Source organism: Stegostoma tigrinum, chromosome 3, assembly GCF_030684315.1.
Source record: "Stegostoma tigrinum isolate sSteTig4 chromosome 3, sSteTig4.hap1, whole genome shotgun sequence".
NCBI classification, from domain to species: Eukaryota; Metazoa; Chordata; class Chondrichthyes; order Orectolobiformes; family Stegostomatidae; genus Stegostoma; species Stegostoma tigrinum.
This window is the reverse complement of record NC_081356.1, coordinates 14,549,848-14,575,072: the sequence shown is the minus strand read 5'-3', so window position 1 is coordinate 14,575,072 and position 25,225 is coordinate 14,549,848. Positions and strand designations below refer to the sequence as shown.

The window sequence follows — 25,225 nt, the reverse complement described above, 5'->3', positions numbered from 1 at the left end:
AAAAAATAGCACCTGAGGATCAGCCTGTTTTGGCATTGGTTGGGTCCAGAACTGGCAGCAATGGAAAGGCATCACAGTGATGTCAACATGGGTGGAGTAGTGAGAGCTGTGACTGCGGTGCAGGTGGTGACAGGAAAATAGGCCCAGCGGCAAGGGATGATCCCTGTAGAGTGGTGACTTCAATGTTAGCTGGCTCCGACGTAGATGGCAGTGAGGCAGTGGAGGAGGAATGGTGTTGATGAGGCTCGGGACTGGTGGACTCTCTATAAGCTATATCTCTTTTCTTTTTGTCATCTTAAAACTCTTCAAAATGGCATTGGTTTGCAGTGACAGTAGAAAAGCTTTTCACTTTTTAGTTTAGAGAAAAACAGTGTAATAATATTACAGAAAAAACATTCATTAGAAGTGGTTCATGTGTGGAATGAACTTCCTGAGGAAACGGTGGATGTGGGTATGATGACATTTGAAACTCTTTTTGGATAAGAGTATACATAGGAAAATTTTGGAGCAATATGGGCCAGGAGCAGGCAGATTTGACTAGTTTAGTTTGGGATTGTGTTCGGCATGGTCTGTTTCCATGCTGTATAACTCTTCACATGATGGAGTATCCAAAGCCCTTTTGGGGTAGAGAATATGAAAAATTCATCCATTGAGTGAAGATGTTTTTTCTCATCTTTAGTCTTAAGCTGACCACCCTGTTATCTTGTGTCTGCCCCTGTGTCCCAGATTTCCCAACCAGGGTAAATAGTTTTCTTAGTGTCCATCCTTTTCAAGCCCATCCAGAATTTTGTTTGTGATGTCACACCTCATTGCTCTTAACTCAAACTTCAATTCTGTTTTCTTCAGTGTCTCATCATAAGCCAGTCCTCTCACCCCAGCCTGGCAAATCTTTGTGGTACTGCCCCTCCAGTGCAAATTTGTTCTTTTTAATTATGGAGGGCAAACTGGATGCAGCACTCCAGGTGTGGTCTCCGTGAAACCCTGCACAATTGTATCGAGACTTCCTTATTTTTGCCACACAGTACAAAAAAAATTCATGCATTCAATATTGTGAAGTGGCCCAGAAAGCAGATGTGATATGGGCCAATTTTTTTAACCATTTAGTAATATTTCATAATCTGGAAATGGTAATCAACGTATTTGATGCTTGAATATTTAAGCAGGAACTGGTAAAGTGACACATTTACTGACATTGTTTTTTAATTTCATCTCATGATGCACAACGACTGCATACTGGAGGATGTAACATTCCTGATTTTGTTACTTCATGATGAAATTGGGTGTCTGAATTAAATGTTTTGTTTGTCACAACTGATAGTGCATCAGCCATATTTGATCCAATTGTGGGTTTTGTTGCATCTTGCACAAATGATCCTGATTTTCCTCTTGTCAATTACTAACGTATAATCCACTAGCATGCATGTCATAAATTGGGAACACCGGACCCAGCAGTGATCCACATGGGAGCTCACTTTTCACCATCTGCCGTTCTGAATGCAGTGGCTGCATTTTACCTTTTTACCCATGTTTTACTTCATTGGTCAAATTGCATTTTAAGTCTACAAACTATTAATCTGGACTTTCACTTGGGATTGAATGTAATTAACATTTGTACTCCATGCTAGGGAACAGGGGGTATTCTTTAAACATAAACACTTGGATCTAAAAGGGAATCCAAGCTTTAGTAAGTTGCTTCCACCTTAAGCTGGTGCATGTTGTCCTGCATTGATAAACGTGGGCCTAATCTGTTAGCAAATGAAAATTCATAGGTTGTTTATAAGTTTTGATTTGCAAGTTGTGTGAAGGCACAAGTCAACAGAGAATACTTAGCAAGTGTCTTCAGGTGTAATCTCTGCCCAGACTTTTATTTTGGGTTTTTGGCTATGAGAAGCTGGTTGTCAGCACAGTGTATTTATGTCTTGGATGATTTGTGGCAAGTTCTTTATTGAAACCAATCTATTCTTCGCAATTCAAACAGAGGGGTTTTGTTAGCTGACTTTTCTGTGGTTAAATGAAGCAGGATCATCATTTTTAGGGAGCTGTTCTGTAATTTATTTGGAGCTGTGTTACCTTTTCATTTTTCCCTTGACTGTGGCCCCATTTTGAGACTTAAATTCTTATAACCCTTCAGTTTGGGGTTTGCGGTTAACCTGAGACCTGGAAAGGGAAGGTGGGGATCCGGGGCTGAATGCAGGTTTCTGTCACAGCATGGGTACTATTGTTACAACTTAATCAGAGTTCCACATCATCCATTGTGACAGCACTTGGGTCCTGACACCCATTCGAGAAACCCTGACTTGGAACATATATTGAATGATTTGTGAATTAATGTACCCAATTTTGTGTGGAACAGTAACTTTTCTTCCACCCCTTTCTGAAGTGCAAAATTCAGTGAATAAGCAATTTTTGTTGTTTGCCCAGGCTTGAATCAATGCTTTTCTTTTACAGAATTTAGTTGATCTGGCAGGCAGTGAACGAGCCAGCCAAACAGGAGCTGAAGGCAAGTTTTTGTTTTCTAACTAAAACAGTCTGACAGTTGATAACTGACTTTGACTTATACTATGCTTTAAGCTCTTACAATTAATTAGTTTGTTAACTAACTAGTTAAATTGGATGTGGTCATCATATTCTTTGGGAAGTACAGTTTGCTAAATACTGGTAGTTTGTCTCTCATAATTTAGGAAAAGCCTAAGCTAATTTGTGCTCAGCAAAATCCCACAGATAGCATAATGACAGTCTTTTATTTTTGTGTTGTGATGTTGATTGAGAGGTAATATTCGACAGGATACCAAGGATAACTGCTGCCCTTTTGGTGTAAGAATGCAGAATATTTTTAGCTCCACTGAAGCAGGGAGGTGGGGCTTTGGTTTAAAGTTTCATTCAAAAGACAGCGCCTCCAAAATTACCATCTACCTCAACTGCAGTGGGGTGTCAGCCTTGATATTTTGGCTCAAGCTTGAAGTGGGATTTGAACATGGTAGCACTTGTGTCAGTTGGAATTCAGTCACGTTACACCTTGTGCCCACACTGTATGCCACAATAGTCTTGGTTTAGGCATCCTGAGGAAGGGAACTCCTCTAGTTATCACTTAAGTCTGGAGCTGATATATGGTCAGTGAATCCTGTAAATTTTGCTTTCTTTTCCCCATTCCAGTATACGTTCTTACTCGGGCAGCATCAAATGTTTTATTTTCTCAGCCTAGTGGCTCTGTAACACATTTGTTTTTAATGGCGTAAAATTTAACAGTTAACTGACTGCTCAAACCAACCAATTTACATACACCCGTGCAGTTCAATGATTTCTAATTATGCTTCTAAGGTTACCCAACACTATAAATTTCTGGAGGAGAGCATGACTGATGGCAGCTTTTTGAATTTTGCTTTGCTATGCATATGCAAATTCAAAGTTGCTTCAGTTTCAAGTGGAGTAATGATGGTAAACAATGAAAAAAATTTTGTCACCTCTTGCATATATGCATGTGATGCCAACCACTGGCATATGGTTGGTAGCTAGCTATCACAACCTTCCTCTTTGGCGTTTGCAGGACCTACTGGCTGTAAAATGGTTCAGGAAAACCACTAGGTAGTGTAAAGGTTCTTTTTCGATTCCTCCCACCTCCTACAGACAAAGGGGGTGGCCATGGGTACCTGCATGGGCCCAAGCTATGCCTGCCTCTTTGTAGGTTATGTGGAACAGTCCCTCATCTGCACCTACACTGGCCCTAAACCCCAGCTCTTCCTCCGTTGCATTGACTGACTGTATTGGAACCGCCTTGTGCTCCCGAGAGGAACTCAATTCACCCACTTCACCAACACCTTCCACCCTAACCTTAAGTTCACCTGGACCATTCAACACAACACATCCCTCACGTTCCTGGACCTCTGTCTCCATCTCAGGCAACCACCTAGAAACCAATGTCCGTTTCAAGCCCACCGACTCCCACAGCTACCTAGAGTACACCTCCCACCCACCTTCCTGCAAGAATTCCATCCCCTATTCCCAATTCCTTTGCCTCCACCTCATCTGCTCCCAGGATGAGGTATCCACTCCCGTACATCCCAGATGTCCTCATTCTTCAAGGACCGCAGTCTCCCCCCCCCCCCCCCCCCCCAACCCCCCCCCCCACCACCAGCCGCAGTGGTCAAGAACGTCCTTGACCATGTCTCCCGCATTTCCCGCAACACATCCCTCACACCCTGTCCCCGCAATAACTGCCAAAAAACAATTTCCCCCTAGTCCTCACATACCACCTCACCAACTTCGGTATACAACACATCATCCTCCGACACTTCTGCCATCTACAATCCAACCCCACCTCTAAAGACATATATTTTTTTCCCATCCCCACCCCTATCTGCCTTCCGATGAGACCACTCTCTCCGCAACTCCCTTGTCCGCTCCATGGTCCCCACCACACCCAGCACCTTCCCCTGCAACCACAGGAAGTGCTACACTTGCCCCCACACCACCTCCCTCATCACCATCCCAGGCCCCAAGATGACTTTCCACATCAAGCAGATGTTCACCTGTACATCTGCCAATGTGGTACACTGCATCCGCTGTACCCGTTGTGGCTACCTCTACATTGGGAAAGCCAAGCGGAGGCTTGGGGACTGCTTTGCAGAACACCACCGCTCAGTTCGCAATAAACAACTGCACCCCCCAGTCACGAACCGTTTCAACTCCCCTCCCATTCCTTAGATGACATGTCCATCCTGAGCCTCCTGCAGTGCCACAATGATGCCACCCGTAGGTTGCAGGAACAGCAACTCATATTCCGCTTGGGAACCCTGCAGTGCAATGGCATCAATGTGGATTTCACCAGCTTCAAAATCTACCCCCCCCACGCCGCCCGCTGCATCCCAAAACCAGCGCAGCTCGTCCCTGCCTCCCTAACCTGTTCTTCCTCTCACCTATCCCCTCCTCCCACCTTAAGCCGCACCTCCGTTTCCTACCTACTAACCTCACCCCGCCCCCTTGACCTATCCGTCCTCCTCGGACTGACCTATCCCCTCCCTACCTCCTCACCTAGTACACTCCTCTCCACCTATCTTCTCCTCTATCCACCTTTGGTCTGCATCCCCACACCCTCTCCCCCCCCCCCCCCCCCCCCCCATTTATTTCAGAACCCTCGCCCCATCCCCCTTTTCTGTTGAAGGGACTCGGCCCAAACAATCAGCTTTTGTGCTCCTGAGATGCTGGTTAGCCTGCTGTGTTCATCCAGCTCCACACTTTGTTATCCCAGGCCTTAAATAAATGTGGCTTATAGAACATAGAACAATACAGCGCAGAACAGGTCCTTCAGCCCTCGATGTTGCGCCGATCTGTGAACTAATCTAAGCCCCTACCCCTACACTATCCCATCATTATCCATATGCTTATCCAAGGACTGTTTAAATGCCCCTAATGTGGCTGAGTTAACTACATTGGCAGGCAGGGTGTTCCATGCCCTTACCACTCGGAGTAAAGAACCTGCCTCTGACATCTGTCTTAAATCTATCACCCCTCAATTTGTAGCTATGCCCCCTCGTACAAGCTGAAGTCATCATCCTCGGAAAAAGACTCTCACTGTCCACCCTATCTAATCCTCTGATCATCTTGTGTGTCTCTATTAAATCCCCTCTTAGTCTCCTTCTCTCCAATGAGAACAGACCCAAGTCCCTCAGCCTTTCTTCATGGGGCCTGCGCTCCAGACCAGGCAACATCCTGACAAATCTCTGCACCTTTTCCAATGCTTCCACATCCTTCCTGTAATGGGGCAACCAGAACTGCACGCAATATTCCAAATGAGGCCACACTAGCGTTTTGTACAGTTGCAGCATGACATCACAGCTCTGGAACTCAATCCCTCTACCAATAAAACCTAACACACCGTCAGCCGCCTTAACAGCACTATCAATCTGGGTGGCAACTTTCAGGGACCTATGTGCATGGACACCAAGATCCTTCTGCACATCCACACTACCCAGAATCTTCGCATTGACCCAGTATTCTGCCTTCTATTATTCCTCCCAAAGTGAATCACCTCACGTTTATCCACATTAAACTCCATTTGCCACCTTTCGGCCCAATTCTGCAGTTTATCCAAGGCTCCCTGCAACATTCTTCCACACTGTACTTCGTGGTTTTAAAAAAAAAAATCATGTACAGATTGCGTTAGAAAGATGAACACTATTAACAAGGCTATTGGAAGACTGAAAAGGATCTATACCTTTCAAGGTCTAAAGATTTTATCTGCCCAAGTTTTTGACTTCATAAAAGGAATATAAATCAGTCATCAGTATATACTAACTCTTTCTTAACTATTAACTAATCCAACAATGACGATTGGAAAATTCAGATCATAGTATATCAGCTTTCACCCTAATCCCAAGTATGTGTCACGGTGCTTTTAATTTCCTTGTTGCTGTTGGACAATTCTTCAAGGTCATGTTACCCTGCTTGACAAAACTTTGCGAGGTGTCTTGCTTTCGTTGATTTAGTGCTACATTCAAATTAATATTTGCAAAAGAGAAATTGAGATCATAGTTAATATCTATGTCTCTGTATAACTTTTTTCAAGGTTAGCAGTGTGTAATCACTTTGTAGTTAAAGCAAAATCCATAATCTTTTAGCCATTGCTGTAATGAATCACCCTGCATTGCTTGCTCACCACTCTACCAGTTAAGTGTCTACAATCATAAAGATTTTTGGATTCCTCCTAGAGAAAAATCAAACTCCTGGCCCCTTGTAGTGAAGTATCTTTTTTTTGTTGAAAAAATGTAAAATTGAATGCTTAGCTACCACAAGTGTTTTGTACTATTTGGCATCTTTAAAATTCTGCATCAGAGATGCTCCAAACTGTCATACTTGTATGTGTGAAGGAATATTGACTTTTTTTCCCTATCATTTTAGGTGTCCGCCTAAAAGAAGGATGTTTTATCAACCGTAGTTTGTTTGTGCTTGGTCAAGTTATAAAGAAGCTCAGTGATGGACAAGCTGGGTAGGAAACTATTCTGTTTGCAATTCCTGATTAAATTTTACCTTGTCTTTTTTCACTTGAAATAGTTAATGCTAATCTACAACTGAAAGGTCATTTTTAAATTTGCAGTAATAAATAAGGATATTAATGCTTTTGCCTTTCTGACTAATTTTTTTTCTTCCGTAGTGGGTTTTTAAATTATAGGGACAGTAAGCTGACACGGATTCTGCAGAATTCACTTGGGGGCAATGCAAAAACCCTGATCATTTGCACAATTACTCCAGTTAGTTTTGAGGAAACGCTGAGTACTCTACAGGTGAGACTTTTTTCATTCTTCTTTATCCTCTAACCTTACTTTTCAAATCCCTTCAAATAAGCCTCACCCTATAAATTTCAAGTGTTGGTGTCAGCTAATAATTTGCTGAAAACCAGCTCAAAGATGGAGCATTTAGTGCTTGAGGAAGAAAGTATTTGCAGACATATAGATTTCCCAAGTTGTCAACACTTTTTTCAACACTGTCTTGAAACTTCCAAATCTGAAGCATCCTTTTAAAATTAGAATACTTGACTATATGTAATTCTAGTGACTTGAAGTGAAATAAGGGTTAGTGATATGAGAGCCTGAATGTTCCTTGCTCATGGGAATTTAACTGAAACCTTTCACAAAAAAAACTAGAATTCTATAAAACTTTTGCCACTTGCCTCAAGATAATCTGTGACCTCTATCAAATAAGAACTAGGACAATGGATGGATGGAAACTTGCAAATTTCCCTCCAAGTCACAAACCATTCTGGATTTAAAATATTTGGCTATCACTGGGTCAAAATCCTAAAACTCCTTTTTATCATGTGGATGTGCCTTAGCCATGTGAACTGCAGTGGTTCATGTAAATGGATCACCAGTAACTTCTAGTGGATACTGGTATTGCAACATGATTCCCAAGAGCACGTACAATACCTCCTGAGGCAATGTGTTGATAGGCAGAGTTTTGTGCATTGCCATTTTAACGTACAGCAGAATTGTTTTGGAAGGGTTATGTGAAGGTTTCAGCTTTAAATTTAAGATGTATTGTTTGTTGTTCCCTCATTTCATTTGATGTAACAAACTGTGGGCAACAAACCTGCAAGCAGTCATTACATGAGCATTGCATTTGTGCCCTCTAGCGGTGGAGGCAGGGGTGACTTCACAAGAAGAGGCATTCTTTTTCCACCAAGTAGTATATGCCTCTGCATTGGGCGTCATTCCCTTGATGCTGCCTGTTGTAGTTTAACTGTTTTGGTACATGAAGCCAAAGCTTAAACAGCTGGAAGTCTTGCTTTACAGTACACTTTGTGTTTCATGCACACTAATCATACATCTAACTTTCTTAATTAGAAGGAAGTATATTAAGGAATCTTCAAAAGATGTTTTACAATTTCAGGTTAGTGAATAGTATCAGTGATAGAAAATTGGAGAACAGCATGTAAAAGAGTACGTTGCTTATTTTGTGCCCATTTTTCTTTGATAAATAACTTTGATACCACAAGCATTATTGGAGACAAACCTTCATTTGGTCTAGGTGTGGTCTCCTCTACATTGAAGAGATCGCATTCTGAATAATGAATACAGAATAAGTAGTTGAAAGAAGTGCAAGTGAACTTCTACTTTGAAGGTCTATTTAGGGCCTTGGATTGGAAGAAGAGGGGAGCTTGAAAAACCGTTAGCTCTCTGCTGGAATGGAAAACAAGAGTGGTCAGGAAGTGATGGAGTGAAAAAATGGTGTTGAGGGAACAAAGGTATGGCCCTGGGATTGATGTCAAACACAGCAACCTAGTGGTACGAGGGCATAGTTCTTTTAAAAGTGGTGTCACAGGTAGTCAGGGTGGCGAAGGTGCTGTTTGACATGCCCACCTTCATCAGTCAGAACATTAAAGTACAGGACATCGCATTGCAGTCGTACAGGATGTTGGTGAGGTGGCAATTGGAGTATTGTATAGTTCTGGTTGCCATGTTACAGGAAAGATCTTATTGAACTGGAAGGGGTGCAAAAAAGCATTACAGATGTTACCGAGATTGAAGGTTTGATTTATAAGGAGACCTTGGATAGGCTGGGACACTTCTTCCTGGAATGTAGGAAACTTAGGGACGACCTTTTATAGAAGTTTATAAAATCAGCGGCATAGAATAGGTGAATAGCAATGGTCTTTTTCCTTTGGAAAGGGTCAGGGAGCCTAAAACTAGAGGGCATAGGTTTATAGTGAGAGGGCAAAGATTTAAAAGGGCCCTGAAGGGCAAATTTTTTTTCATGCAGAGGGTGGCTCATATGTGGAACATTCTGCCAGAGGAGTGGTAGATGCAGGTACAATTATAACATTTAAAATACTTGGGTAGGTACTTGAATAAGAGAGGTTTAGAGGGATATGGGCTAGGAGCAGACAGATGGGGTTGTGTTGAATATGGACTGTTTGGACCAAAGGGTCTGCTTCTGTGCTGTATGACTCTGATTATGACTGTATGGGCCAAATACAGGCAAATGGGAACGTGGATAAGTTGGGCCAAAAGGCCCGCTTCTGTATTGTATACTTTATGACTCTTAACTTGTTCTTTAGTGCAGTTGATCAACTAAATAAATGGATCATTAGAATTAAAATGAAGTTACTCATTTAACAAAGCAATAGCAAATTAATTTCCTAGCCTAAAGACAAAATAAAATTACCAAACCAACTAATCACGCAATTTGCTCTCCTATGATGTCATTCCTTAAATTTATGCTCTTATTCTCAAATTGGCATTAGATTCTGATTACTAACTTTTCATCTCTGAAGAGATTCTGTTCCAGTCAGCATTAGGGCTGATCTCCCTCACCCCTCCCCCAACTGTGTCATATCCAACTACATTTCCCCCACCGAAGTAAGTGACTTGGCTAGGTACCTGAATAAGAGATTTACAGGGATATAGTCCAGGAACAGACGGGTAGGGCTGGCTTAGTTTGGGCTACGTTTGGCACGCATCTGTTAAATGTTACTAGTATCTTTGATTACTCTTCAATTTTTATGTTCACAATTCAGCCATTTAACTAATCTCTTTGCCTTTTTAAAAATGTCGTATTCCATGCTCATCTAGTTTCCTTCATCTCCTGTCAGTTTGTCACTATTATTTACCAAATCTTGAGTTGTAGTTTGCTGTTGGTTCTTTTTACATGTGATGATCAGTCCGCATTTGCTAAACTTTCTAAAATGTGCTGGGAGGTAAAAACGGTGATGGGGACATAGATTTAAGGAGCCATGCACAAATATGTGTAAAGCATTGGAAAAAAAACGGTTTTGTCCAGTGACCACATGTGAAGCCCAGTTTCTGTGTACTCCTCAGCACTGGATATTTTGTGATTGGAGTTTATATGGTTTGTTCACGATTTCTTTAAAAGTATATAATAACATTAACAAATTATGCATAACTTAAAATTTGTTAACGTCTTTCTGGAAACAAGGTCTCGTGAATCTCAAATAATTTGACTAACTGATTTGTATTGATAGGAGAGAATTTTCTCTGGAGCAGGAGTGATTTGGTGATTGCGGTCGTGATTCTGAGGTGGAAGGCATTGACTTGATTTAGATTCAGATTTTATTGTCACATTGTAGTCTTGTTCCAGACTTCTTGGTTAAGAAAGAACCCAACAGCTGGCACTGGCAAGCCAAATGCTTTGGTCCTGGTCTTCAACCTGGATAAATGAGTAGAGTTGGCAACAGTAAGATTTTTTTCATAAAAAATCAAAAATGGTTGTTATAAAAGTGTGATCAACTGGCATTGTGACCCCATGTAAGATGGAAAAGCTAAAAGAAAGGACTGGATAGAGAATGTTCTCCCCATAGAAGGTTAATGTGCACACCCGCTGCCCTGCCACCCTAACAGACACTAACCAAATCCAAGCATGTGCTATGTTTTTCTTGATAGTTTGCAAGTACTGCCAAATTCATGAAAAATACTCCTCATGTGAATGAAGTATTAGATGAGCAAGCAATGTTGAAGCGATGTCGGAAGGAAATAATGGATCTGACAAACCAACTGGAAGAAGTAAGTTAATGCTAATTGGGAGATATTGTTCGGGCTTTTTTTCTCAATTTAATACCTAAATTAACAAAATTCTTCAGGATTTGGTAAAGAGATTTCCTATGGAAGTGAAGTTTTCCAAAATTTTTCAATGAACGGAGGATAGTTTGAGGAAATTCAATTGCTCATAAGGGGCTGATCCAACCCAGTGAATCTAAATCTGGAGCAGAAGGGATTTGAGCCCAGGGCTTTTGGCCCAGATATCAGGACGTTACTGCTATAAAAGAAGCTTTCCTTATGGTTGTAATATTCAATGTTGGAATGATGGGAAATGCTGGCTACCACGTTCTGAGCTCCCTAAGTTGGCTGCTGCCTTGATGTGTATGCCCAATTGCTCTCCTGACACAAGGAAGGTACAAAATTTCTCTAGCCTGCAGATTGTGACAATTCTGCTTATGGTCACTTTGTCTTGCCATGATTCCTTCAAGTTTTCAAAAATCAAGGATTCAATTTAACTGGGTGGTTTGGTATTTTGCATCACATTTTTTTGAATAGCAGAAGGATATGAGTTAGTAAAAGTGATTACCTTTCACTGAGGGAAGCTGGCATGACTTTGGGTAAGGCCCACGTGTTTGCATAATCTGAAGTAAGAGCCCAAAACGCATTTGATTGAGCAGGTAGCAATATCAAGCTAAAGTATCATCAGTACGCTTTTCTGAGCATAAATGTGGTCTTTTACTTGACATTTTAGGAAAGTATCATTCCCCCAAAGCTCATTAATTTCAAGTTGCATAATCATTTTGACCTATTTGCTTTCATACTTCTGTGGCAGTGTCTAACGCAGACAAAAAATGACACCTGCTACCAACTGCATTGTTATCAAATCTGCTGATACTGAAATGGATGAGAGGGCAAGGTGTGAGAAAGACACTGTAAAGGGATATCGATAGATTGTGAGTGCGCAAAAAACATAGCAGAAAGAATTAGATTAGATTACCTACAGTGTGGAAACAGGCCCTTTGGCTCAACAAGCATCCCAGCCAGACCCATCCCCTAAACACTATGGGCAATTTAGCATGGCCAATCCACCAAACCTGCATATCTTTGGACTGTGGGAGGAAACCGGAGCACCCAGAGGAAACCCACGCAGACACGGGGAGAATGTGCAAACTCCCCACAGACAGTCGCCTGAGGTGGGGATCGAACCCGGGTCCCTGGCGCTGAGGCTGCTGTGCTAACCACTGAGCCACCGTGCCGCCCCAAAGAATATAATGCCAAAAAAAGTGCTTTGGCAGAAACAATGTTTTTTTTTGAAAAAAGTCTTATTTGACTGAAGAAAGATGCCAAAATGCTGTAGCATCTAGGGAAGAACACACTTGGAATACTGTGTACAATTTTGTTGTCTTAAAATGGATTATACTTGATGGCAGCAGGTCATAAAAGGTTCTTTGGCTGTTTCTTTGGATGGGGTAGCCATAACAGGGAAAGTTGAGTTTGTTGGACCTGTACAAATAGACAAATAATAGATTCTTTGGAGAATTGACAGGATTGATGCTGAGAAATGTCACCTTTGTAGAGGGGACCATTATCAAAACAAGAGGGGTCTTTCAATCTTGAGACTGGAAGGAGGAATTTCTTCTCTATGATCAATGTCTGAAATTCCCTTGCCCTGAGAACAGTGAAGGCTGAGTCACTTTCTGACTCATCCTTGTCCATCAAAAGTATTCTTATTGAAGGTGGGATCCAAGAATATGGGGAAGGTAGGAAAGTGGAGTTAAGGCTGCCATATTACTGAATGGTAGGGAGGCTTGATGGGCTAAATGGCCTTTTTTTTTTCTTTCTTATGATTGTGTGTGAAGTGACAAATACCTTTCTGCTGTGCAGCTCACCTCAGAGACTCGTGTTCAAGCAATGGAGAAAGCTCAACTGTTGTCAGAAAAGCATATCCTTCAAATGGAGCACGAGCAGAAAATAAAGAACCTGACAAGAATGCTCGTTAGAGTTTCAACTGATGACGACCAAGAAATGAAGGTAAGTATCTTTTTTGAAAAAATGTGTTGTCTTTAGATTCTGAACTATTTCTGTGGATTAAGCTTCAAAAGTAAATTGTTATTTGAAGGGGTGGTACAAGTTCTGTCTGAGCATGAACATTTTAAGGAACTTATGGGCTTAGTGATAGGGATCCCCTGAGCATTGAAGAAATGGCATTGTTTCGAATCCCTGTTCAAGTTCAGGGATAGCCTTGTATTCTGTGCTAGTCGAGCCAATTTGTATGATTTTTATATGCAAGTTATAATGGTGTGATAAGATAGTTGTTTAAGTTCCTGGCTACTCTTAGAAAACAAAAACAATTTTATTGCGCAAATCACAACATTAAAGTTTCAGGAATAAATTTTGACTAGAGAGCAATGTTCAGTATGTTTTAAGCATAAGTAATGAAAGGTGCCAAGACATGCTTCATCTTTTTTAAGAAAGCAAAAGAAAACCCTGAGGAGTGATGTATAAGAAAATGGGTGAAATAAAGGAAAAACTTATTTCTAACCACTACATGTAGAAATTAATTTCCACAATTTAATTGTTCCCTTCTGGACCAGGAGGGTTAAATAACATGGCAGAAACACCAATCTACCAATGGAAAGGTGACGAGCTACTGTACATGAGTCCTAACTTAGTTCAGTGAGATGAATTGGCAATTCATGTGCCAAACGAAAACCTTTTTCAAACTTGAAGAGCGAGTTATCATTTCTTAGGGGTCTAATAGAGGAGTTTTATAAATTGTCTAGTTATTTGCAGTGATTTCTCCATGAGGTATCACAGGTTTCTGAATAATTTGCATTGGCGAAAGTTGGGACCAAAAATAATGTCTTTGATTTTGGCTCACAGAATTTTGACTCCAGCTTAATGGCAAGTTGATAATATAGATACAAGCTTAGAAGCAGAAGTGCAGTGAACAACTAGTCTTTGCTCCCAAAGCCCATAGGGCAGGAATGCAAAAGTGATGAGCATCGAAGAGAGAATGGAGCCACAAATCACACATGTGAGCAAGGTTTAAAGTAGGTGTGTGTAGTTGAGGGACCAAGGACAAAGAATACAATCATAACCAGCTCTAGACCATTTGGGAATGGAATCCAGAAAGGATAGTGCAAGTCTGTGACACTTGCTTTTGTCTCCATTCGTGAATGCTGAATAACTTGAAATTTCAAGACTTTGCCTTTGTTAATTATGACCATGAGACTGGAGGAATACTTGGTGTATGTAGCTTTGCTCGTACCTTTGAATGACTTGGTGATCCATCCAATTCCTAAAATGTCAATCATTGTCTGAACTTGCTGGATTATTTCCCCTTGACCTGGAACTGCTACCTAGATTCCTACATGTTTGCCACCAAATTAAGTTAATGTTATATTGTAAGGTGAACTAACATTTATTTTGCCATGTTGGGTTTATGGAGTTATGAGGTTACTTGTGTAAAAGAATATCCAAAATGCTTCATTGAGATTAATTGGGAAGGGCTGTTTAGACAGTAAGAAATGAGTTGTATATGCTGCCAGGCCTGGATAGAAACATATGGTGTACATTTTAAAATATCTTATGATAGCTCTCCATATTTCTTTTTAGGCCAGAAGAAAGAGAAGGGTTACCTGGGCTCCTGGAAAATTGCGAGCTAGTTTTGACTCTTCTGCCAAAATGATCAAGTTGGATAAGGGCTGCCAAGAGCTTGATGAAGGCAAGTTTGATAACTAAGATACTAACTGCTTGTCAACCAATTCAATTTTAAGAGAATATATTCAAAGATAGGCATAATGTTATCACAAGGCCAAACTTATCTGTCATTCTGACTGATCCTACAAGTTAAATGGGATATGGTCTGTCAGCTCACTTGGAAGGAAAAATTATAACTACTGGATCTTGCAAGATTCTCTTGAGTTATTGGACCAGTAGCAGTCTGTGTTCTACAGGTGTTGTTGAAAGTAATCCTTCAGTGCTGTACGCTGAGTACTAGGTATTTGCATATTTCTTGGTGCTCAATGTCAATTTTCCTAGGGAACTTTACAACGAGGAGAGTACTAAAAATGTAAATGCTGGTGGGGTTAAAATGAGAAAATAAGCAGGGGGCCAGTACTTAATTGCATGTTTTGTTTTGATCCCTGAAACAAAGGAATGTAATACTTGATTGTAACAGTAGGCAGTTTGGTCCTTTTGAACTTATTGAATAGTTGAATAAGATTGTAGTTCATCTGGTTGTGAATTCATCCCCACTATTTTTGTTTACATCCTTGACTCCCTGTCTATCAGAAATCTATCTGGCTGAGCCTCAAATACATTTAAAGACCTAGCCTTTGCTACCCTGGGGGGGGGGAAGAATTGCATGTACTAATAGCCCTTCCAAAAATTTTTCTTCCACTGTGTCAACAGGGAACTGTCTTGTTGAAAGATCTTCCTGGTATCGTATGTCTCTCCTCACCACCACTATCACCAAACCACTCCCATTTTTAAAAAAAAAACTCTCACCCCAAAATTGTGTTGTGCTGACCTTTTCTGAACAGTTTCAAAAGAATGCTGAACTTCTTTTCAAATGAGATGACCAAACCTGTATGCATTTTTCTTGGTGCAGTCTCGTCAATTTCCCATTGAGTTTCAGAAGAACTTGGCTCTTCGTGGGGTACGTGGAACATTCCTTGTCCCAGTCCTATTCCGGCCCCCACCCACAACTCTTTCTCCGATACATTGATGATAGCATCGGTGCTGCTTCCCTCTCTCGTCAAGAATTGGAAAACTTCACCAATTTTGCCTCCAATTTCCACCCTGCCTTCACTTTCACCTGGTCTATCTCTGACTCCTCCCTTCCCTTCCTCGACATTCCTGGGGATAGACTGTCCACTAATATCCATTACAAACCCAGCAACTCCCACAGCTACCTGGACTATACGTCCTCACACCCCACTCCCTGTAAAGACTCCATTCCATTCTCTCAGTTCTTCCGTCTCCGTCGCATATGCCCAGATGAGGCCAACTTTGAAAATGTCCACGTTCTTTCTTAACCGAGGATTTCCCAGCTCCGTTGTTGACAGGGCCCTCAATCAGGTCCGACCCATCTTCCACACTTCTGCCCTTAGCCCTTCTCTTCCCTCCTGCAACAGCGATAGGGTCCCCCTTATCCTTACCTACCATCGCACCAGCATCCACATCCAGAAGATCATCAGATGCCATTTCTGCCACCTCGAGCAGGATGCCACTATCAGACTCACATTCCCCTCCCCTCCCTTGTCTGCCTTCCACAGGGACTATTTCCTCAGGTACACCCTGGTCCACCCTCCCTTCACCTCCATGCGCCCCTCCACTTCCCTATGGCACCTTCCCCTGTAACCGGCGACGGTGTAACACCTGCCCATTTACTTCCTCCCTCCCCAGTATCCAAGGCTCCAAACATACCTTCCTGCTGAAGCAACACTTTGCCTGCACTTCCCAGAATCTAATCTACTGCATTTGCTGCTCACACAGTGGCCTCCTCTACATTGGGGAAACGAAGTGCAGACTTGACAACTGCTTTGCAGAATATCTACGTTCTGCTCGCAAAACAGACCCTGAACCACCTGTTGCGTGCCACTTCAATGCACCACCCTGCTCCCTGACCAACATCTCTGTCTCTGGCTTGCTACAGTGTTCCAGTGAAGCCCAGGGCAAGCTGGAGGAACAACACCTCATTTTCTGCTAGGGGACCCTACAGCCCTCCAGACTCAATATTGAGTTCAATAATTTTAGGGCCTAGACACCCCACCCCCACGCCAGGCCTTGTTACCACATAGTCTGCCACTACACACCCCCTGTTGTTAATGGGAACTGTTAGTGACTAACAACTATTCATCCTCCCAGCCTGATTGTTAGCAACTCCTTTTGTCTGTCCAGCTGTCTTTCTCTCTTTGGACTCTATCCTATTGTTTACTCCCTACCCCACCCATCTCCCTATTTTCTGCATATAAACTGATCTCTTCCCAGCCACCACCAGTTCGGAGGAAGGGTCACCGGAATTGAAACGTTAACTTTTTTCTCCTCCACAGATGCTGCCAGACCTGCCGAGCTTTTCCAGCAACTTTGTTTTTGTTTAGAAAAGCTTGCCTATTTTTATATTCCACTTTTGTTGCATTAAATATCAACATTCTGCTTGTCTTCCCTGATACTAACCTTTTTGTTGATTCACATGCCAATACACCCACATCTCTGTATAGCTGAGATTGTTTATAAAACTTGCCTCATTGTACATTACCAGACACAAAACAGCTTTATCCTGAGTTTGATCCTTACTTTTTCCTTTAGGTAACTCCTGAATAAACAGCAAGAATTGTTCCACTTTCCTACCTTTTGCCAGTTTGACTTTTTTTTGTTTTTTAAAAAAAGTATTTTCAGATATTATTACAATTCTCTGGAGTAAGTGGGTCTCGATGCCTGGACTCTTAGTTCAGAGGTAGGATCTCTAAAATTGCACCTTGAAAGGCCTTCAATTTGATCTCCTTCGTCTACTTAAATTTTTAAGTCATCTATGCCCTAAATATCTCCTGACTTATTGTCTTGTCTGCAACATGACTATAATTTATTACTTCCACCCGTATGGACTGTACATCTTACACTGCAAGATTATTACTTGCTATCATGCTTACTCCATCCTATACTAGCAAAGCTCCTCTGTCATTCTGGCCTATCCTTTTGAAAAGTCACATACACCTGCATAATTAGTTCCCACTTTTTGATCTCTGTAACTGTCTCAAAAAGGGCTATAGCCATGTATAGAAGTTAGCTTTGATTTGGGCTGTTAACTTATTTATTTGTTTCAAATACTACATGCATTTAACTAAAAGTCAGTAATTTATATTTTATGCCATCCTTTTCCTCAATCTTATTTGAGGCTTTTCTTTCTGTGCTTCTACATTCCTTTTCTGTCCCACTCTAGGACATGTACACATTAAATTGCATCAACCATGTGACTGTTTTTCTGGTCTTTGTCTCCCTTGAGTCTGTTGCTACCCTTTTTCCCACTACATAGCCCAGTTTTTGTCATTTGTAAATTGGGAATCCAAAGCAGCAGCATCTATACTGAGCTAAAGCAAAGACCCTGCTAATGAATCCTGGGGGACCCTACTACACGTCTTTCCTCAAAGAGTCCAATTATTAGCACACTCTTTCCCTAACTCCTTTCTTTTAACCAATCACAGAACATTATATTGTTCCTTGGTTAAATCTTTTGTGGTACTTTATAAAATGCCTTAAAATCTCCATATATGCAAGGATTGTTCTTTTGTAGCTTCTGCTATATCCATCTTAATTCCTACAGCATCCTAAACGGATCCTATCCAGACTGGGTAATCACAATTTATCTCTGGTCATTTTGTTACCCATAGTTGTTTGAAATTAATTCTGTCATACTTTCATTACTTAAGCACAAAGTTCCAATTTAATCATATTTGTTGATCCCTGAACTGTTGGTGCTTTCCCCCTTCTTTATGTTGCTTATCTTGGTACATTTTGTTTAATTTCACTTTTACATCATCTTTTGCAATTTAATCTCAAAGAAAGCTTTGGTTTATTCATTCTGTTCCCTGTTTAACAACATATATCCATGTAAATCAGTCCACTGAAACTACTTAATATGTCTCAATTCTCCCCTCTTTCCTTTCTTACTGTTTTTGTCCTCCGCCCCACTCTGAATTAATCTAGATTGTAGCTCTAAGAGCAATCTTGGAGTATTACTTATATTAAGGAGTCAGACTTTCCCCAGATGTTCCAATTATTACAGCTGCAAAATATTTGTTTTTGAGATGTATTTTTGTTTGTTTGGAACCAGATGAAGATGATGACGATTTTGATGTGGACAATGCTTGGACGTCTAAAACTATCTCCGAGTGCAATAGTTCAATCACAACAAAAAGAGGTGGAAGTTGTGGTTTTCAGATACCTCCATTTGAAGATTCTTTTTACTTCAACGAACAAAGCAAAATTAACCCAGACTGTAGTAGGTAAGCCATGTTTAAATAGTGCACAGTAAAGCAATAGTTTTCTACGTTAGTAATCATAATTTATCAAATGTGTTTTTATGTTCGTAATGGTTGTTTTTCATTAAGAGCTCAAACATAGGCCAAAGGTCTAATCATAATTCACCATTAATCACATGATTAACAATGATCAACCATAAATTGTCTCTCTGGCTGATGATTAATAAAAAGCAATGAAATTTGCAAGCAGAGGCTGAAGGTTTGACATGTATGTATAAAACCTGACATCAACATGAAAGTGAAGTTGTGTGTGGTCAAATCTTACCTCCTGAGGCGCCCTGCAGCAATGGACTAGAGCGCAGTGTTTCTCAAATTTATTTTAAAGGGTCATTACAGCATGGAAACAAACTTTCCGTCCAACCAGTCCATGCCAAACATAATCCCAACCTAAACTAGTCCCACCTGCCTGGTCCTGGCCCATATCCCTTCAAACCTTTCCTATTCAAATAACCATCCAAATATCTTTCAAATGTGTAATTGTATCTGCATCCACCACTTCGTCAAGATGTTAATTCCATGTGTGAAGTACTCTCTATGTAAAAATAAAAATTGCCCGTTATTTTTTTTAAAACCCCTCTCCTCTCACCTTTTAATGTGTCTTGAAATTCCCTATCTTGGGGGAAAAGCACAGCTACCATTAACTCTTTCCATACCTCTCACTAGTTTTAAAAACTATCAGATTGCCTCTCAACATCTTGTGCTCCAGTAGAAAATATCCCAGCCTATTCAGCCTTTATAATTCAAACCTTCCAAACCCGGCAACATCCTGGTAAATCTCTTCTGAACCCGGTCCATCTTGATAATATCCTTCCTATAACTGGATGAACAGAATTGGATGTAGTATTCCAGAAGAGGCCTCACCAATATCCTGTACAACATAACCTCAACAAAATATCCCAACTACTATCCTCAAAGGCTTGAGCAACGAAAGCAAGTGTGCCAAATGTCTTTTTAATCATTCTGTCGATGTGATGAAAACTTTTAAAGAATTATGTACCTGCACTTGTACCCCTAGGGGTCTCTGTTTGACAACACTACCCAAGGCCCTACCATTAACTGTATAAGCCCCACCCTTGTTTGTTGTATCAAAATGCAATACCTCACATTTATCTAGATTGAACTTCATCTGCTATTTTTCAGCCCATTGACCTGTTTGATCAATCCCTTTTATAATCTTAAACTTTCTTCTCTGTCTAATATGCCATCAATTCTGCTGTTAACCACATACTTACTAGCAAAGTCTTCTACGTTTTCATCCTGAATAATATATAAATGACAGACAAAATAGACACAGAATTGATCCCTGTGGAAAACTGCTAGTCGCAGGCCTCCAGCACAAAAAGCAAACCTCCACCATTACTCTGACTTAACAGCAGGAGACAATCAGGTATCCAACTGGCAAGCTCACCCTGAATCCCATGTGACCTAACTTTACTAATTGGGCTACCATGTGGAACCTTGTCAAAAGCTTTACTAAAATGCGAAAAAAAATGTCTACAGCTCTGACATCATCTTTGGTAACTTCCTCAAAAAATCAAGTTTGTCAGTCATCATTTTTCCTCACACAAAACCATGCTGACCATCCCTAATCAATTTTTGCCTCTCTAAGTCCATAAATCTATCTTTTATAATCACCCCAACAATTTACCTGCAACCAAAGTCAGACACACAGGTCTACCATCGCCCGCTTTCTCTTTTTACAACCTTTCTTAAAGGTACAACATTAGCTACTTTTCCGGTCATCAGGCACCTCGTCCATAGTTGCAGATGATGCAAATATTTCTGCAAGAGGTTTTTGCAATTTCCTCCCTTACTTCCCACAGCATTCTGGGATATGTTAGATGAGGTCCTGGCGATTTATCCATCTCTATTCTCTAAGACCTTCCGAATGTCCTCTTCTGTAATATGAACTCTTTTTTATTTCTCTGCATTCTCCATACTCCATTTCTTTCTCTACAGTAAAAACTGATGTGGAATATTCATTTAGTATCTCTCCCATCTCCAGGAGTTCAACACATTGGGCCTTTTGAGGCCCAATCCCCTCTAGTTACCCACTTGTTAATGTATTTGTAGAATCTCTTTGGCAGATAAGATTAAGGATAATCCAATGCTATCTCATATCGCGTCTTTGCCTTCCTGATTTCTCTTAAGTATGCCCATACACTCCTGATGTTGATTTATAACATTCAATGGAACCAAGTTGCCTACAATCCTTTTTTAACAAAAAAAATTCTCTTATTCTTGACTAGGACCTCAATCTTTCTTTCTTCTGTTGTTTCATAATGTTACCAGTCCTACCCTTCACTCTAACAGGAACGAAATGCCTCTGAACTCTGGTCATCACACTCTTGCTTGCATCCCACTTGTTTTACCTGCAAACAGTATCATCAACTTTTGAAAGTTCTTGTCTCATAACATTAATATTAATCTTACTCTAATTAAAACTTTAATTTTTATGGAAGGCATATCCTTTATCATAACCATTTTGAAACTAATCAAATTATGATCACTAGACCCAAAGTGTTCCCCCAGTTCAGTCACCTGCCCTGCCTTAATACCCAAAAGAAGGTCTAGTTTTGCTCCTGTTCTGGAAGGAACATCCCTACGTATTGATAGTGAAAATTTTCTTCAGCATATTTGACACATTCTTTACCATCCAAAACTTTTAACACTATGGTAGCCCTGGTCAATAATTGGAAGATTAAAATCCTCCATTATTACAACCGTATGCTTACATACATCTGAGATCTCCCTGTATCTTTGTTTCTCAATTTCTCTCTTACTGTTGGGACCTATAGTGCAATTCTATCAGTGATCTTTCCTTTCTTAGTTTGTAATTTCTAACTATATATTTTCACTGGACAATTTTTCAGAAGTATTGTCCCTAGTTACAGCAGTAATGTATTCCTTGATCAACAATGCCACCACTTTTCTCCTTTCTTGTCTCATTTTTACCCTTCCTACAGCACCTAAAACTGGGAACATTGAGCTGCCAGTCTTGTTCATCTCTCGGCCAAGTTTCTGTAAAAGCTATGATGTTCCAATCCCATGTTCCTAAACGTGCCCTGAATTCATCAGTCTTGCTTAATAGACCCTTTGCACTTAAATAATGTAATTTAGTTCTTCAGAGTTATTACATAATCTTGCTGTCACTCCTTTCTCTTTTTAATTGATATGCTCTCCTCACGTTTGGCATCTACCCCATCAATCCTTCTATTTATGCTGCCACTTAGAATTCCTCCACTTGCCTATCAGTATAAAGTCTCCCTCATTGATTTATTGTCACGTATACTGCAGGGGATGGGCACATTAGAAATGTGGAGCCTATTCAAGGAAAAGCTCCAGTGTGTCCTAGATAATTATGTACCTGACAGGCAGGGAAGAAGTGGTAGAGCACGGGAGCCGTGGTTTACGAAGGAATTGGAATCTCTGGTCAAGAGGAAGAAGAAGGCTTATGTTAGGATGAGATGCGAATGCTCAGTTAGAGCACTTGAGGGCTACGTGGTAGCCAGGAAAGACCTAAAGAGAGAGCTCAGAAGAGCCAGGAGGAGACATGAGAAGTTGGTGGATAGGATCAGGGTAAACCCTAAGGCTTTCTATAGGTATTTAAGGAATAAAAGAATGACGAAAGTAAGATTAGGGCCAATCAAGGATAGTAGTGGGAAGTTGTGTGGAGTCATATGAGATAGGGGAAGCACCAAATGAATATTTTTCGACAGTATTCACTGTAGAAAACGACAATGTTGTCGAGGAGAATACTGAGATACAGGCTACTAGACTAAGTGGGATTGAGGTTCACAAGGAAGAGGTATTAGAAATCCGACAGAGGGTGAAGATAGATAAGTCCCCTGGGCCAGATGGATTTATCCTAGGATCCTCTGGGAAGCCAGGGAGGAGATTGCTGGCCTTTGGCATTGATCTTTAACTTGTCATTGTCTACAGGAATAGTGCCAGACGACTGGAGGATAGCAAATGTGGTTCCCCTGTTCAAGAAGGGGAGTAGAGACAACCCTGGTAATTATAGACCAATGAGCCTTACCTCAGTTGTTGGTAAAGTGCTGGAAAAGGTTATAAGGGATAGGATTTATAATCATCTAGAAAAGAATAAATTGATTAGGGATAGTCAGCACGGTTTTGTGAAGGGAAGGTCATGCCTCACAAACCTTAGATCTTTGAGAAGGTGACCAAACACGTAGATGAGAGTAAACCGGTTGTTGTGTATATGGATTTCAGCAAGGTGTTTGATAAGGTTCCCCACAGTAGGCTATTGTACAAAATGCAGAGGAATGGGATTGTGGGTGATATAGCAATTTGGATCGGAAATTGTCTTCTTTCAGCAGGCCAGAGGGTGGTAATTGATGGGAAATATTCATCCTGGAGACCAGTTACTAGTGGTGTACCGCAAGGATCGGTGTTGGGTCCACTGCTGTTTGTCATTTTTATAAATGACCTGGATGAGGGCGTAAATTTGCAGACGACACTAAGGTCAGTGGAGTTGTGGATAGTGACGAAGGATGCTGTAGGTTGCAGAGAGACATAGATAAGCTGCAGAGCTGAGCTGAGGTGTGACAAATGGAGTTTAATGCGGACAAGTGTGAGGTGATGCACTTCGGTAGGAGTAACCGGAATACAAAGTACTGGGCTAATGGTAAGATCCTTGGTGGCGTTGATGAGCAGAGAGATCTCGGTGTCCGTGTACACAGATCTTTGAAAGTTGCCACCCAGGTTGACAGGGCTGTTAAGAAGGCATAGTGTTTTAGCTTTTATTAATAGAGGGATTGAGTTCCGGAACCAAAAGGTTATGGTGAAGCTGTACAAAACTCTGGTGCGGCCGCACTTGGAGTATTGTGTTCAGTTCTGATCACCGCATTAGAAGAAGGATGTGGAAGCTTTGGAAAGGGTACAGAGGAGATTTACTAGGATGTTGCCTGGTATGGAGGGAAGGTCTTACAAGGAAAGGCTGAGGGACTTGAGGCTGTTTTCGTTAGAGAGAAGAAGGTTGAGAGGTGACTTAATTGAGACATATAAAATAATCAGAGGGTTAGATAGGGTAGATAGGGAGAGCCTTTTTCCTAGGATGGTGACAGTGAGCACAAGGGGGCATAGCTTTAAATTGTGGGGTGAAAGATATAGGACAGCTGTCAGAGGTAGTTTCTTTACTCCGTAGTAAGGGAATGGAATGCTTTGCCTGCAACGGTAGTAGATTCTCCAACTTTAAGTACATTTAAGTCATCATTGGACAAGCATATGGACGTACATGGAATAGTGTAGGTTAGATGGGCTTGAGATCGGAACGACAAGTTGGCACAACATCGAGGGCCGAAGGGCCTGTACTGTGCTGTAATGTTCTATGTATACCAAAGTACAGAGAAAAGCTTTGATTATGAGCAGTACAGGCTGATCATAATACGCAAGGATGTACAGATCAAAATTACTTGGAGGCATACAGATTTACACTGCACAGGGCATGCACTAGGTGAGATCAATGTTAGCAAGATCGTTATTTTGAGGCTAGAGATTCCATTCGTCAATCTGATAACAGCTAGGAACAACCTGCTCCTGTGTGTGTTCAGGCTTTTATATCTCTTGCTTAATACAAGATGTTGTAGGAGATCGTTACCAGGGTGTAATGGGTCTTTGATGTTGGCAGCCTTTCCATGGCAGTGAGCTGTGTAAATGGAGTCCATGGATGGAAGGTTGGCTTCTGTGATGGTCTGGGCTGTGCATACCACCTTCTGTAGTTTCTTACGGTCCTGGGCAGAGCAGTTGCCACATCAGGCCATTATGCACCTGGACTGCAATGCTGCATCTGTAGAAGTTAGTGAAGGTCCTTTTATAGACGTGCCAAATTTCCTAAGTCACCTGAGCAAGAGCAAGCTTTGTGCCTTCTCGACTGTTACATCTATGTGGGCAGACCAGGACAGGTTATTGGTTATTGTCACTCTGAGGAACACGATGCTTTTCACCCTCAACCTCTGTTTCTGTGTACATGTTCTTCTCCTTTCTTTCTGAAGTCAATGATCGGTTCTTTAGTTTTTCCAATGTTGAGAGAGAGAGAGGTTGTTTTCATTGCACCACGTCACCAAGCCCTCTGTCCCCCTTCTGTATTTTTGACTTGTTAACATCCATCCCATCATGGTGTTGTCAGCGACCTTGTAGATAGCATTCGTTCAGAATTTGGTAACATAGCTG

The 25,225-nt window shown here is 41.2% G+C and overlaps 1 protein-coding gene across 3 annotated transcripts in view; it reads left to right on the top strand.

The window, feature by feature from the left end:
- Nucleotides 1–25,225, top strand: part of cenpe (centromere protein E) — a 131,226-nt gene that overhangs the window by 15,533 nt on the left and 90,468 nt on the right. For all 3 annotated transcript variants that reach the window (XM_048528211.2, XM_048528210.2, XM_048528208.2), the window contains 7 exons: nt 2,449–2,500; nt 6,895–6,982; nt 7,148–7,277; nt 10,893–11,012; nt 12,873–13,019; nt 14,607–14,715; nt 18,826–18,997. In XM_048528211.2, coding sequence (XP_048384168.2) covers nt 2,449–2,500; nt 6,895–6,982; nt 7,148–7,277; nt 10,893–11,012; nt 12,873–13,019; nt 14,607–14,715; nt 18,826–18,997 — 818 coding nt within the window. The remainder of the gene's footprint in view (nt 1–2,448; nt 2,501–6,894; nt 6,983–7,147; nt 7,278–10,892; nt 11,013–12,872; nt 13,020–14,606; nt 14,716–18,825; nt 18,998–25,225) is intronic.